This window comes from Salvelinus namaycush, chromosome 3, assembly GCF_016432855.1.
Source record: "Salvelinus namaycush isolate Seneca chromosome 3, SaNama_1.0, whole genome shotgun sequence".
NCBI classification, from domain to species: domain Eukaryota; kingdom Metazoa; phylum Chordata; class Actinopteri; order Salmoniformes; family Salmonidae; genus Salvelinus; species Salvelinus namaycush.
The window spans coordinates 13,620,522-13,634,832 of record NC_052309.1 but is presented as its reverse complement, the minus strand read 5'-3'; the positions used below and the strand labels follow the sequence as shown (position 1 = coordinate 13,634,832).

General features: G+C 41.7%; 1 protein-coding gene across 1 annotated transcript in view; it reads right to left on the bottom strand.

Annotated features, from left to right (window-relative positions):
• LOC120044982 (poly [ADP-ribose] polymerase tankyrase-1-like) overlaps positions 1-14,311 on the bottom strand; it is a 138,010-nt gene that overhangs the window by 123,206 nt on the left and 493 nt on the right. Inside the window, exon 2 of the mRNA XM_038989773.1 lies at positions 8,609-8,833. Within this exon, the coding sequence (XP_038845701.1) occupies positions 8,609-8,833 (225 nt within the window). The remainder of the gene's footprint in view (positions 1-8,608; positions 8,834-14,311) is intronic.

The following is a 14,311-nucleotide window of genomic DNA, read 5'->3' as shown; positions in this document are numbered from 1 at the left end:
CTCCCTCTCCTTCCACATCGGTGACGTAACTCACTCATTCCTCAACACAAATGTGATTTAGCTCTGCACCAAATCACATTCTCCTCCACATCCTCTCCTGTCCTATTAGACTGGTAACTAAAGGAGGGGGGAGACACTTAGAAAGAGAAAGCCTTTGAGGAAGAGAGAGGAAATTAAAATCCAATGAAAGGAGCCCTCTGTAAAATAGATATATGCTGGGCCATAGCAGCAGTCTCAGTCCTGTAACAGAGATTAATATGCAGGGAAGCCCTCAGACACTGCTGTGTTACCTAGAGGCAGAGCAGAGATCGAATCAACGTTTATTGGTCCTGTACACAGATTTGCAGATGTTATCGCAGGTGTTTCTAGCTCCAACAGTGCAGTAATAATACCTAGAAATCAATACGCACATAGTCCAAAAGAAAAAAGAATTTTTCAAAAAAATATCAGAACGAGCAATGTCAAAGTTCGGAATATATACGGAATAGAGATCGACCGATTATGATTTTTCAACGCCGATACCGATACCAATTATTGGAGGACCAGAAATAGCCGATACTGATTAATCGGACGATTTTTATATATATATATATATATATATATATATATAATAATGACAATTACAACAATACTGAATGAACACTTTTTTTAACTTAATATAATACATCAATAAAATCTATTTAGTCTCAAATAAATAATGAAACATGTTCAATTTGGTTTAAATAATGCAAAAACAAAGTGTTGGAGAAGAAAGTAAAAGTGCAATATGTGCCATGTAAAAAAGCTATCGTTTAAGTTCCTTGCTCAGAACATATGAAAGCTGGTAGTTCCTTTTAAAGTCCCCAGCTACACTAAAATGTGATCTCAGGACATGCGGTTTCCTGTTTGCACAAGTCCAGTGTAGTTCCTTGAGAGCCATCACGGTGCCGGCTTGGGGGGTAATATACACGGCAGTGACTACGACCTAAGAAAATGATCATCCCGGGAGGTAATGTGGTTGGCATTTGATGGTGAGGTATTCCAGATAGAGAAAACAAAAGGACTTAAGTTCCTGTATGTTACCACATTCACACAGTTGTTAATCATGAAACAAACCCCTCCGCCTTTCTTTTTCCCCTGAGTTTTTTCTTCCTGTTCGCGCTATGGACGGAGAACCCCGCTGGCTAAATGGATGTGGCCAATATATCCAGAGAGAGACCGGATTCAGTAAAAACAAATGGTATGTTACAGTCCTTGATGTATGTCTGGAAGGAGATCCTCGTGCGTTGCCCCACGGACCTCCCGGTCGCGGCCGGCTGCGACAGAGCCTGGATGCGAACCCAGAGTCTCTGGTGGCACAGCTAGCGCTGCGATGCAGTGCCCTAGACAACTGCGCCACCCGGGAGGCCCGTGACTAACACATTTCAGTTAATTACTATAGCTTCCGCCTTGGGCCAATCAGTGTCATTTTGTAAATGCCGGATCTCTATGCCAAGACGGATCATTCACCCTAGTTTTGTTAAAATCGGCCCAGTGTTGTCGGCGACATCGCATGTGAGTAATGAACATAGGAACCGAGACAGATCAACAGTCCCATCCCCGATATCATCGTGGAGAACAATTAGAGGGGAGGAGTGCTTAACATACAGTGCCTTCTGAAAGTACTCAGACCCCTCGACTTTTTCCACATTGTTACGTTACAGCCTTATTCTCAAATTGATTAAACAAACAATTTCTCAGCAATCTACACACAATACCCCATAATGACAAAGCGAAAACAGGTTTTTAGAAATGTTTGCACATCTATTGAAAATAAAAACAGAAATACCTTATTTACATAAGTATTCAGACCCTTTGCTATGAGATTCAAAATTTAGCGCAAAGGCATCCTGTATCCATTGCTCATCTTTGAGATGTTTCTACTTGGAGTCTACCTGTGGTAAATTCAATTGATTGGACATGATTTGGAAAGGCACACACCTGTCTATATAAGGTCCCACAGTTGACAGTGCATGTCAGAGCAAAAACCAAGCCATGAGGTCGAAGGAATTGTCCGTAGAGTTCCGAGACAGGATTGTGTCGAGGCACAGATCTAAAGAAGGGTACCAAAAAAATGTCTGCAACATTGAAGGCTCCCAAGAACACGGTTGCCTCCATCATTCTTAAATGGAAGAAGTTTGGAACCACCAAGACTCTTCCTAGAGCTGGCCTCCTGGCCAAATTGAGCAATCAGGGGAGAAGGGCCTTGGTCAGAGAGGTGACCAAGAACCCGATGGTCACTCTGACAGAGATCCAGAGATCCTCTGTGGAGATGGTGGAACCTTCCAGAAGGACAATCATCTCTGCAGCACTCCACCTATCTGACCTTTATGGTAGAGTGGCCAGACGGAAGCCACTCCTCAGTAAAAGGCACATGACAGTCCGCTTGGAGTTTGCCAAAAGGCACCTAAAGATTGTCAGACCATGAGAAACAAGATTCTCTGGTCTGATGAAACCAAGATTGAACTCTTTGGCCTTAATTCCAAGCGTCATGTCTGGAGGAAACCTGGCACCATCCCTACAGTGAAGCGCGGTGGTGGCAGCATCATGCTGTGGGGATGTTTTTCAGCAGCAGGGACTGGTAGACTAGTCAGGATCGAGGCAAAGATAAACGGAGGAAAGTAAAAAAAGATCCTTGATAACATGCTCCAGAGCGCTCAGGACCTCAGACTAGGACGAAGGTTTACCGTCCAACAGGACAACGACCCTAAGCACACAGCCAAGAAAACGCAGGAAAGTGGCTTCGGGACAAGTCTCTGAATGTCCTTGAGTAGCCCAACCAGAGCTCAGACTTCTCTGGAGATCTAACATCTCTGGAGAGACTGGAAAATAGCTTTGCATCAATGCTCCCCATCCACCCTGACAGAGCTTGATAGGATCTGCAGAGAGAAAATGGGAGAAACTCCCCAAATACAGGTGCGCCAAGCTTGTAGTGTCATATCCAAGAATAATCAAGGCTGTAATCGCTGCCAAACGTGCTCCAATACAGTACTCAGTAAAGGGTCTGAATAGTTAAGTAAATGTAATATTTCAGTTTATTTTGAATACATTTGCAAAAATTTCAACATTTTTTTTTTGCTTTGTCATTAAGTGGTATTGTGCGTAGATTGAGGGGGAAAAATATTTTAGCTATTTTAGAATAAGGCTGTAACGTAACAAAATGTGGAAAAGGTCAAGGGGTCTGAATATTTTCCGAAGGCACTGTACAAACACCAGCCACATTGGACAGACAGAGCTAGCTGCCAATATGCAGAGGGTCTAATGACGGCAGCCAGCTGACAGCAGATGGAGCAGGAGGACTAACAAAGGAGCCTGTACTAAAACACCTACAGTTCAAAAGGAGGCAACACTGTTAGCTAGTGAATGGAAGCCTGTTCAATGTTACTGGTCTCTCAGAGTGAGAAATGTGTTTGGTAATTACAAGCTGGAGTGAGATGAGCAGGGGGAATGCTTTTATATTAATTCACTAGCACTGCTGATATTAGGGTAGTCGCTTGATGGATGTGGACCATATTTATGTTTGAGATCTGAAGGAAACAACACACACAACTATATAAACCACATCAGAGACATGCAAAAGCATGGGGAAGAGCATGAGTGATTCATTACATGCCAAGCCTTGACGAACAGCAGCTCACACACCATCTGGATTTGCATTGTTGTTTTCCTTTGTTCTTGTCTTTTTTCCTCTTTTGTTCTTTCTGAAGGTTGTTGGCGCATCGGGTGGGTTGTGGTGTTGATTGGGTTGGATGGGGGCGGGGAATACCAGTCAAAAGTTCGGACACACCTACTCATTCAAGGGTTTTTCTTTATTTGTACTATTTTCTACATTGTAAAATAGTGATGACATTACAACTATGAAATAACACATATGGAATCATGTAGTAACCAAAAAAAAAGTGTTTAAAAAAAATCTAAATATATTTCAGATTGTTCAAATAGCCACCCTTTTCCTTGATAACAGCTTTGCATACTCTTGGCATTGTCTCAACCAGCTTCATGAGGTAGTCACCTGGAATGCATTTCAATTAACAGTTGTGCCTTGTTAAAAGTGAATTTGTGGAAATACTTTCCTTCTTCATGCGTTTGAGCCAATCAGTTGTGTTGTGACAAGGTAGAGTTGGTCGACAGAAGATGGTCTTTTACCAAATAGGGCTAAGTCCATATTACTGCAAAACAGCGTAAAAAAAAGCAAAGAGAAAAGACAGTCCATCGTTACTTTAAGACATTGAGGTCAGTCAATCCGGAACATGTCAAGGTATTTGAAAGTTTCTTCTAGTGCAGTCGCAAAAACCATCAAGCACTATGATGAAACTGGGATGACCCAGAGTTCATTAGTTATCAGCCTCAGAAATCGACAATTAACTGCACCTCAGACTGCAGCCCAAGTAAATGCTTCACAGAGTTCAAGTAACAGACATGTCAACGTCAACTGTTCAGAGGAGACTGCGTGAGTCAGACCTTCATGCTCTAATTGCTGCTTGGGCCAAGAAACACGAGCAATGGACATTAGACTGGTGGAAACCTGTCCTTTGGTCTGATGAGTCCAAATTTTAGATTTTTCATTCTAACCCCCGTGTCTTAATGAGACGTAGAGTAGGCTAACGGAAGATCTCCGCATGTGTGGTTCCCACCGTGAAGCGTGGAGGTGGTGGTGTGATGGTGCTTTGCTGGTGACACTGTCAGTGATTTATTTAGAATTCAAGGGACACTTAACCAGCGTGGCTACCACAGCACTCTGCAGCGATACACCATCTCATCTGGTTTGCGCTTAGTTGGACTATCACTTGTTTTTCAACAGGACAATGACCGAACACAATCACCCGACCTCAACCCAATTGAGATGGTTTGGGATGAGTTGAAGCGCAGAGTGAAGGAAAAACAAGTGTTCAGCATATGTGGGAACTCCTTCAAGACTGTTCGAAAAGCATTACAGGTGACTAGCTAATGAAGCTGGTTGAGAGAATGCCAAGAGTGTGCAAAGCTGTCATCAAGGCAAAGGGTGGCTACTTTGAAGAACCTCAAATATATTTTGATTTGTTTAACACTGTTTTGGTTACTACATGATTCCATATGTGTTATGTCATAGTTTTGATGTCTTCACTATTATTCTACAATGTAGAAAATAGTAGAAAAATAAAAACCCTTGAATGAGTAGGTGAGACCAAACTTTTGACTGGTACTGTATGTACAGTGCATTCGGAAAGTATTCAGACCCCTTGACATTTTCCAAATGTTGTTACATCACAGCCTTACTCTAAAAGGGATTAAATTGTTTTCCCCCCTCATCAAGCTACACACAATACCCCATAACGACAAAGCAAATATAGGTTTTTAGAAATTTTAGCAAATGTATTAAAAATAAACTGAAATATTACATTTACATAAGTATTCAGACCCTTTACTCAGTACTTTGTTGAAGCACCTTTGGCAGCAATTACAGCCTCAAGTCTTCTTCGATATGATGCTACAAGCTTGGTACACCTGTATTTGAGGAGATTCTCCCATTCTTCTCTGCAGATCCTCTCAAGCTGTCAGGTTGGATGGCAGCGCTGCTGCACAGCTATTTTCAGGTCTCTCAGAGATGTTCAATCTGGTTGAAGTCCGGGCTCTGGCTGGGCCACTCAAGGACATTCAGAGAATTGTCCCGAAGCCTGCATTGTCTTCGCTGTGTGCTCAGGGTCATGGTCCTGTTAGAAGGTGAACCTTTGCCCCAGTCTGCGGTCCTGAGCACTCTGGAGCAGGTTTTCATCAAGGATCTTTCTGTACTTTGCTCCGTTCATCTTTCCTTCGATCCTGACTGGTCTCCCAGTCCCTGTTGCTGAAAAACATCCCCACAGCATGCTGCCACAACCATGCTTCACCGTAGGAATGGCACCAGGTTTCTTCCAGACGTGACGCTTGTCATTTAGGCCAAAGAGTTCAATCTTGGTTTCATCAGACCAGAGAATCTTGTTTCTCAATGTCAGAGTCCTTTAGGTGCCTTTTGGCAAACTCCAAGCAGGCTGTCATGTGCCTTTTACTGAGGAGTGGCTTCTGTCTGGCCACTCTACCATAAAGGTCAGATAGGTGGAGTGCTGCAGAGATGGTTGTGTAGATTGATGAGAAAAAAGAAAATCATAAATTTTAGAATACGGCTATTACATAACAAAATGTGGAAAAGGGAAGGTGCCTGAATACTTTCTGAATGTACTGTAATTTGGCTAGGTTATTATTGTTGTTATCTATGCTCTGTTTAAAATTGTGTTTTACTGGGGTAAAAGTAAGCTTGCTACCAGAGACAACTCATCTGAACGGGGCATACAATAGATATCATTTTGATTGTTCAGGTTCATCATCAGCAACATTTTTACATACACAGGATAAAGTTCCTCATTTCATAACAAGGACAGCAATCCACTTTTGCGAGGCGCACTGCATGGCCAAAGCTGGAGGAAAAAAAGAATCTCACCCCAAAAAACCTTCGGAAAGGTCAAAACAATTAGATGAGATGGGGTGAAATCCAAAGTTGTGCTATATATTCATTGGCTATGTCATAGTTCATTTGTAAATTATAAATATTTATACATTACTAGCTCAAACACTTAATCTGCAAAAATGACAAGATAATTCATGGGTGATGGTGATTTCAGAACCAAAGTGTGGGGACAAAAAACATAGGCTAATCTGATAGTGGTAATGGGATGGTAAATGCCTTGTCTCCTTTATGGCTCAGCTCAGGTGCCTAGATAGTACATACACCATAGACATACATCATTTACTCACACATAGTCAGTTCCAGCTCATAGAGGCCCAGCTCATGAAATCCATCAGCAGCTATTTTGGGGGGGGAAACGGAAAATGAATGTGTTTATGCAACTAATGTAAGGGCATCGAATCGTATCGAACCAAATTGCATCGATTTGTTCTCAAATCAAACCGCACCAAATAGTTTCAAACTGAAGCATATTGTTCCTGTATCAGAGCCCATGTATCTGGATATGTATTGAATTGTCTTGAAAGGGTAAGATGCACATCCCTAGTGTTTTCAAATATTCTCCTCAATAATAATTGTCTGGGAAGACAGCAGAGCCATCAGAGTAAGTCTGGATCGGAGCGTTGCACATCAACATAATACAGCTCATTACCCACCAGTGGGTCTGGGAACTGCCAGGGACCCCACAATAAGATATTATCATGATACTTTGGTGCTTATACAATATGTACTGCGATTCTCACGATTCTATATATGTCAGGAATCTCCAACTGGCAGATTTTATTTGGCCCCCCACGTTTTCTGCGCAAAAAAGATAATAAAAATAATATTAAATTAATATTGTTGGATATAAAAGACTGTAAAAACACCAGCAAATCAGCTGTAAGTGATTTAAATTTTGGAAATCTGTTCCAAAGTACTCCCACGCATAAGAGAGATATATATGTGATAGTATTCAAATGTAAGCAAGGTTTGAAATTATTATGTTTTAGTCAAATATTATATCTGCTTGGGCTTCTTGCGTTCAATTTGTAGTCTACAAAAATGATTGGTAATTATGTTCCGGCCCCCTGATCATCCGCTCAAGAAAAGAAAATGGCCCGCGGCTGAATCTAGTTGATAATCCCTGCTGTATGTATTGCAACTCGATACTGCAAGTTTATTGCCATTTGATCTTCCAAACAAATTACTCACTATATGTCTGCTGCAGAGAGACAAGAGACATGTTTTGATCAGTCAGGGAAATAAAAGTGCTGAAAACATTTTGGCTCACTATTTAAAAAGATAGAGAACAAGCTATAGGATGAAACATTCCTGAGTTATGGCGCAGGTACAGCCGACTAGCCAACACTACCATCTTTTTTCTTTTTTTTTTACAAATAGATACTTGGAGTCAAATATCCATATAATATAGAACAAAAATAATATTGCGATGTGCAACTATTGATTTCCACCCCATTACTATCCACCAGAGAGAATAATGTATGCTTCCCTGTGCCACACTGCTCATTTCACAGTAGACAGACAGCAATTACAAACCAGCTGCAAACACAAGAGCCAACAAATATAGTAGAACACAATTAAAAGAAAGGGATGCTAAAATGCAAGGACTATTTCATTACAGCAATGGGAGATAAAGTATCTTGTCATTACATAGGCCTAAGTAAGTTACAAAGAGGCTTTAGTTTCTGCCCAGAGAAACTGTTCTGGCCTGATGTTCAAATGGTATCTGGTTTCTCTCCCTGCAGACAGGGAGACTGTCAGGACCAGACCGTTATGGCCTGGTCAGAAAATACTATTATGTAATTTGGGGTTGTGACTCATTGCTGAAATCACTAGGTGGTGACATTTTAGTCTCAGTGCAAAACAACCTGGTTGAAAGTCTTGATGCAATACTCAGCAGCAGAGCAGACCATAGCATTCTCATTATCTCATATCTACTTCGAAAGCATTAGGCTAGAAATTGAGCCATCCATGACACAGTAACCTTATATTTGCATTCAAAGACATACTAGGCCTATATTCTCTTACATAAAACTGAAAAAAGTTAGTAAAGTCAGCACAAGATGCAAAGCAAGCATATAAGTTGCATGTTGGCTTATAAACGTTTCTTACCTATGCACACGTCTAATTTGCCCTTGATGGCAGCCTCGTGGAGCGGTGTGTAGTTCCAGCTGTCCCGGGCGTTTGGGTCAGCACCCTGACATAGGAGCAGGCTGACCACCTCAGCGTGGCCAAAGGAGCAGGCATTATGCAGAGGGATCAAACCTCCATCATCACGGGCGTGAACATTGGCGCCTGTCTCAAGGAGGTGCTCTACAACATCTTTCCTCCCAAATCCTACAAAGTAAAGGAAACGGTAGAAAGATTATCAGGTGTGCTGGGCCAGTCCCATGCATAAACAGTCACTTAGATGGCCCCCTGACCAAAACATAACAATATTTTTATACATATACAGTACCAGTCAAAAGTTTGGAAACACCTACTCAATCAAGTTTTTTTTCTATTTTTTTCAATTTTCTACAATGTAGAAAAATAGTGAAGACATGTAGTACTACAGGACTGCATATGTGTTATTTCATAGTTTTGATGTCTTCGCTATAATTCTACAACATAGAAAGCAGTAAAAAATAAAGAAAAACCCTGGAATGAGTAGGTGTGTCCAAACTTTTGTATTCAGACTTTTTGCTATGAGACTTGAAATTGAGCTCAGGTTGATCCTGTTTCCATTGATCATCTTTGAGATGTTTCTACAACTTGATTGGAGTCCACTTGTGGTAAATTCAATTGACTGGACATGATTTGGAAAGGCACACACCTGTCTATATAAGGTCCCACAGTTGACAGTGCATGCCATAGCAAAAACCAAGCCATAAGGTCGAAGGAATCGTCCGTAGAGCTCCGAGACAAGATTGTGTCGAGGCACAGATCTGGGGAAGTGTACCAAAAAATGTCTGCAGCATTGAAGGTCAAGAACACAGTGGCCTCCATCATTCTTAAATGAAAGAAGTTTGGAACCACCAAAACTCTTCCTAGAGCTGGCAACCCAGCCAAACTGAGAAATCGTGGGGGGGAAGGGCCTTGGTCAGGGAGGTGACCAAGAACCCGATGGTCACTCTGACAGAGCTCCTCTGTGTGGTCTGTAGCCCTCCACCAATCTGACCTTTATGGTAGAGTGGCCAGACGGAAGCCACTCCTCAGTAAAAGGCACATGACAGCCTGCCTGGATTTTTCCAAGAGGCACCTAAAGACTCTCAGACCATGAGAAACAAAATTCTCTGGGCTGATAACAAAATGGAACTCTTTGGCCTGAATGTCAAGCGTCACGTCTGGAGGAAACCTGGCACCATCCCTACGGTGAAGCATGGAGGTGGCAGCATCATGCTGAGGGGATTTTATTAGCGGCAGGGACTGTGAGACAAGTCAGGATCAAGGCAGAGATGAACAGAGCAAAGTACAGAGAGATCCTTAATGAAAACCTGCTCCAGAGTGCTCAGGACCTCAGACTGGGGCAAAGGTTCACCTTCCAACAGGACAACAACCCTAAGCACACAGCCAAGACAATGCAGGAGTGGCTTCTCGACAAGTCTCTGAATGTCCTTGAGAGCCCGGACTTGAACCACGATCGAACAGCTTCCTGAAAATAGAATGGAGAAACTCCCCAAAAACAGGTGTGCCAAGCTTGTAGCATCATACCCAAGAAGACGCGATGCTGTAATTGCTGCCCAAGGTGCTTCAACATAGCACTGCGTAAAGGGTCTGAATACTTATGTAAATGTAATATCGCCAGTTATTTATACATTAGCAAAAATGTCTAAAAAACTGTTTTTGCTTTGTCATTATGGGATATAGTGTGTAGATTAATCATTTTTAGAATAAGATGTGGAAAAAGTCAAGGGGTCTGAATACTTTTCAAAGGAACTGTGTGTGTGTGTGTATGTGTGTGTGTATATATATTTTAGGAACTCAGTCATGGTCTCAACTTACTATTGTGATTAACACTAGCAATGATTGCACACCAGTGCATTTCTAAAGTTGGTAGTCCATCAGCAGTTTCTCTTGTTATGTCAAGCAATCACTCAATTAGCCATGTCATCTAAACATTTTTAGATTAGATTGGTAGTCTAGCCATCAAACTTGTAATAATCATGGCTAGTGTTGCAAAGGGTCGGAAACTTTCGGGAAATTTTCCAAGGGAAGTTAAGGCCTGGAATTTGGGGAATTTTGCTTCAATTCTTCAAAAAAGTTAGCTATTAACAGTGAACCATTTTTGTGGGATACACATAAGGCAATTCTAGGTCTTGTGGCGTAATTTTGGTTAAACTATCCCCAATTCAATGGAATTGCAACCATCTGCATGCACAGTGCATTCAACCATCACATGTACAGCTGATAATCAAGATCTTGGGCACTAATGAGATGCTATTGAGCCCACACTACTACATTGTCTGAGCCAAGGACTAAATGATTTCCGGTAAATTTTGATTACAACACTGGGTGGGGTGAATATATTTTATTTGATATACATTATTTATTGTTAACAAGTAAATAGTAGCCTACAGCAAAGTGTGTTTAAATCATATCTAACTTATTAAAAATTTCTGCAAGTTCGTTTTTGCTACCATGTGGGTTTTAGCTCGCTTGAGCCTGCTAACTGAGGAGTGTTAATTCACCTGTTTCCATACATGTTTAAATTTAAAACATGTATTTTACAAAGGAGTTGTTTAATCTAACTGCTTAACTATTTATCTGAACATGCAATTGTATTTGTTTTTTTTTTACTAATTTGTTTTTCTTATCTTTACAGGAATATGCCATGGGCACTATCTGATGTGTGGAGACATTTCACTGCAGCTAATGTAGAAGGAAAATGTGTACATTTGCAAATACTATGCCAAATCATATGTGAAGAATGCAACAAAGATGCAGAATCATCTGGCCAAGTGCATAAAGTTCCCTCAGCATTCACAACAAGCAACCTCTAACAAAAGTCCCTCTACTTCTATTCGAGGTCAAAATGATGAATCAGACACCTTATTGATAGCAACAGCTCATGGTCCTCCTGGAATCAGAAGTTTTTGTTGACTCAATAGAGGAACGTAGTCAGAAATGCTGATGAATGTCTTGCTCGAGTTGTGTATGCAACTGGTTCATCTCTGATGCTCACAGGAAATGTGTATTGGAAGAGATGTCTGAATTGTCTTCGCCCAGCATACACCCCTCCAACCAGACATGCTTTATCTACTCATTTGCTGGATGCAGATTTCAAGTAAAGGTCAAGCAAATCATAGAGAAAGCAGACTGTATTGCAATTATCTCTGATGGGTGGTCAAATGTTCATGGGTAAGGAATAATGAATTACATCTCCTCCCCTCAACCAGTATTCTACAAGAGCACAGACAAGGGACAACAGACACACCGGTCTCTACATTGCAGATGAGCTGAAAGCAGTCATCAATGACCTTGGATCACAGAAGGTATTTGCACTGGTGACAGACAATGCTGCGAACATGAAGGCTGCTTGGTCTAAAGTGGAGGAGTCCTACCCTCACATCACAACCATTGGCTGTGCTGCTCATGCATTGAATCTGCTCCTCAAGGACATCATGGCACTGAAAACAATGGATACACTCTACAATAGAGCCAAAGAAATGGTTAGGTATGTGAAGGGTCATCAAGTTATAGCAGCAATCTACCTAACCAAGCAAAGTGAGAAGAATAAGAGCACCACATTGAAGCTGCCCAGCAACACCCATTGGGGTGGTGTTGTCATCATGTTTGACAGTCTCCTGAAAGGGAAAGAGTCTCTCCAAGAAATGGCCATATCACAGTCTGCTGATATGGACAGCCCCATCAAGAGGATCCTCCTGGATGATGTATTTTGGGAGAGAGTGGTAAGCAGCCTGAAACCTATAGCAGTAGCCATTGCACGGATTGAGGGCGACAATGCCATCCTGTCTGATGTTCAGACTCTGCTTGCAGATGTAAGAGAAGAAATCCGTACTGCCCTGCCCACTTCACTGTTGCTCCAAGCAGAGGAAACTACAGTCCTGAAAAACGTCAAAAAGCATGAAGACTTCTGCCTGAAGCCCATACACGCCACAGTGTACATGTTGGAAGTATGCTAGCAAGAGCACCCTGTCTGGTGCAGAGATCAACAAGGCCTATGGTGTCATCACTACCGTGTCTCGCCACCTTGGCCTGGATGAGGGCAAGGTTCTTGGCAGTCTGGCAAAGTACACTTCCAAGCAAGGGCTTTGGGATGGAGATATGTTGGCACGACTGCTATATTGCATCAGCCACCTGGTGGAAGGGACTTTGTGGATCTGAGGCTCTTTCCCCTGTTGTCTCAATCATCCTCCAAATCCCACCAACATCAGCCGCCTCAGAGCACAACTGGTCCTTGTTTGGAACACACACACCAAAGCACGCAATAGGCTGACCAATAAAAGGGTTGAAAAATTGGTGGCCTGACAACGAGCCATCCTCAACAGGGTTGGAAAGAAGAGGTCCAGGGAGAAGACATGGAAGCCTGAGCGGAAGACAACCAAAGCTTTAGTTTCTAGACTATCTTTTTACAGATGCATGTTGAAAACATTTTTGGGAGATGCAATGGATCATTGGGGATCATTCAATATTCCCTTTATTTTGTTAAGTGAAATCATCCCATGTGAAGAGTCAACTCATTTAATTAAAATTCAATTCATAACTAAATTGTTTTTATTTCTATTGGAAAGACGTAATAATTTGCAATTATGTCTACTTATAAGGTAAAAGGTTTATGTTCGTCTCCATATGATATGGTAAATATATCCAATGCAAAAAACACCTACATTTAAAATGGTATTAATTTGCATATATTTCTGTTAATTCCCATATATTCCCACGGAAAGTTTCCACCTCTGAAAATTCCCCAAAATGTGCAACTCTATCATGGCGGAATACTGACTGGGGACGCAGGCCATGTGCCCAGTGGCCCTGCCCTCCAGGGGGCCCACATTGATTGTGTTAGACATTCTCACACAGATATCACATTAAGATGGCAAAGGTCATTAAAATGTAAACAATTGCAGGAAATGTGCTTAACTGAAACAAAACAACAACAAATATATAGAGGTGAGAGCCCCCCCCCCCCCCCCCCCCCCAACTAAATCTCGCTTAGGGGCCCCAAAAGGCTAGAGGTGGCCCTGAAGGTGCGTTTATCATCCATAGGACAACCTGCCACGAATGTGTCACTAATACAGTGTAACACAACCTTCTATCATTGTTTAACATATTTCCTTTGTTTATTATGAGAAGACACAATGGTTGTGTGTGTCACATCTACTTCTGTATTTTTTGTTTAGCTGCCAAATTCCTTGTTTAATACAAGCATATCTTACCATGCCAACTTGCTAGTTAGTTATCTACAATTGTTTTTAGATGAATTCCAAATTACGCTGGCTGCCTGACTACTTGGCAGGGCAGGGCCTGTACTTTTTTATTGCAACTTGCTGACTACAACTTGCTGGCTAATAGCACCCCGTCCCCCTACCCGAATGGTGAGTCCATTTTTTAAAAACTAGTTGGCTAGGTCCTTTCGACAATCTAGCTAGCCTAACATTAGCTAACTATCCATCCAAGTTTGTAACCAACGTTTGTTAACTAGCTAACAAACCGAGTGGGTAAGATATCTATAAAAAGTTGGCCTAAAAAACTTGTTAGTTAGGTAGTTAGCTATTTACCGAAGTAGTTGGCTAGCTGCTAGTTAGCAAAACAAACCAGCTCGTCATAGTGAGCATAACATGACAATACGGGTCGCTAATACGCCGTCGTTAA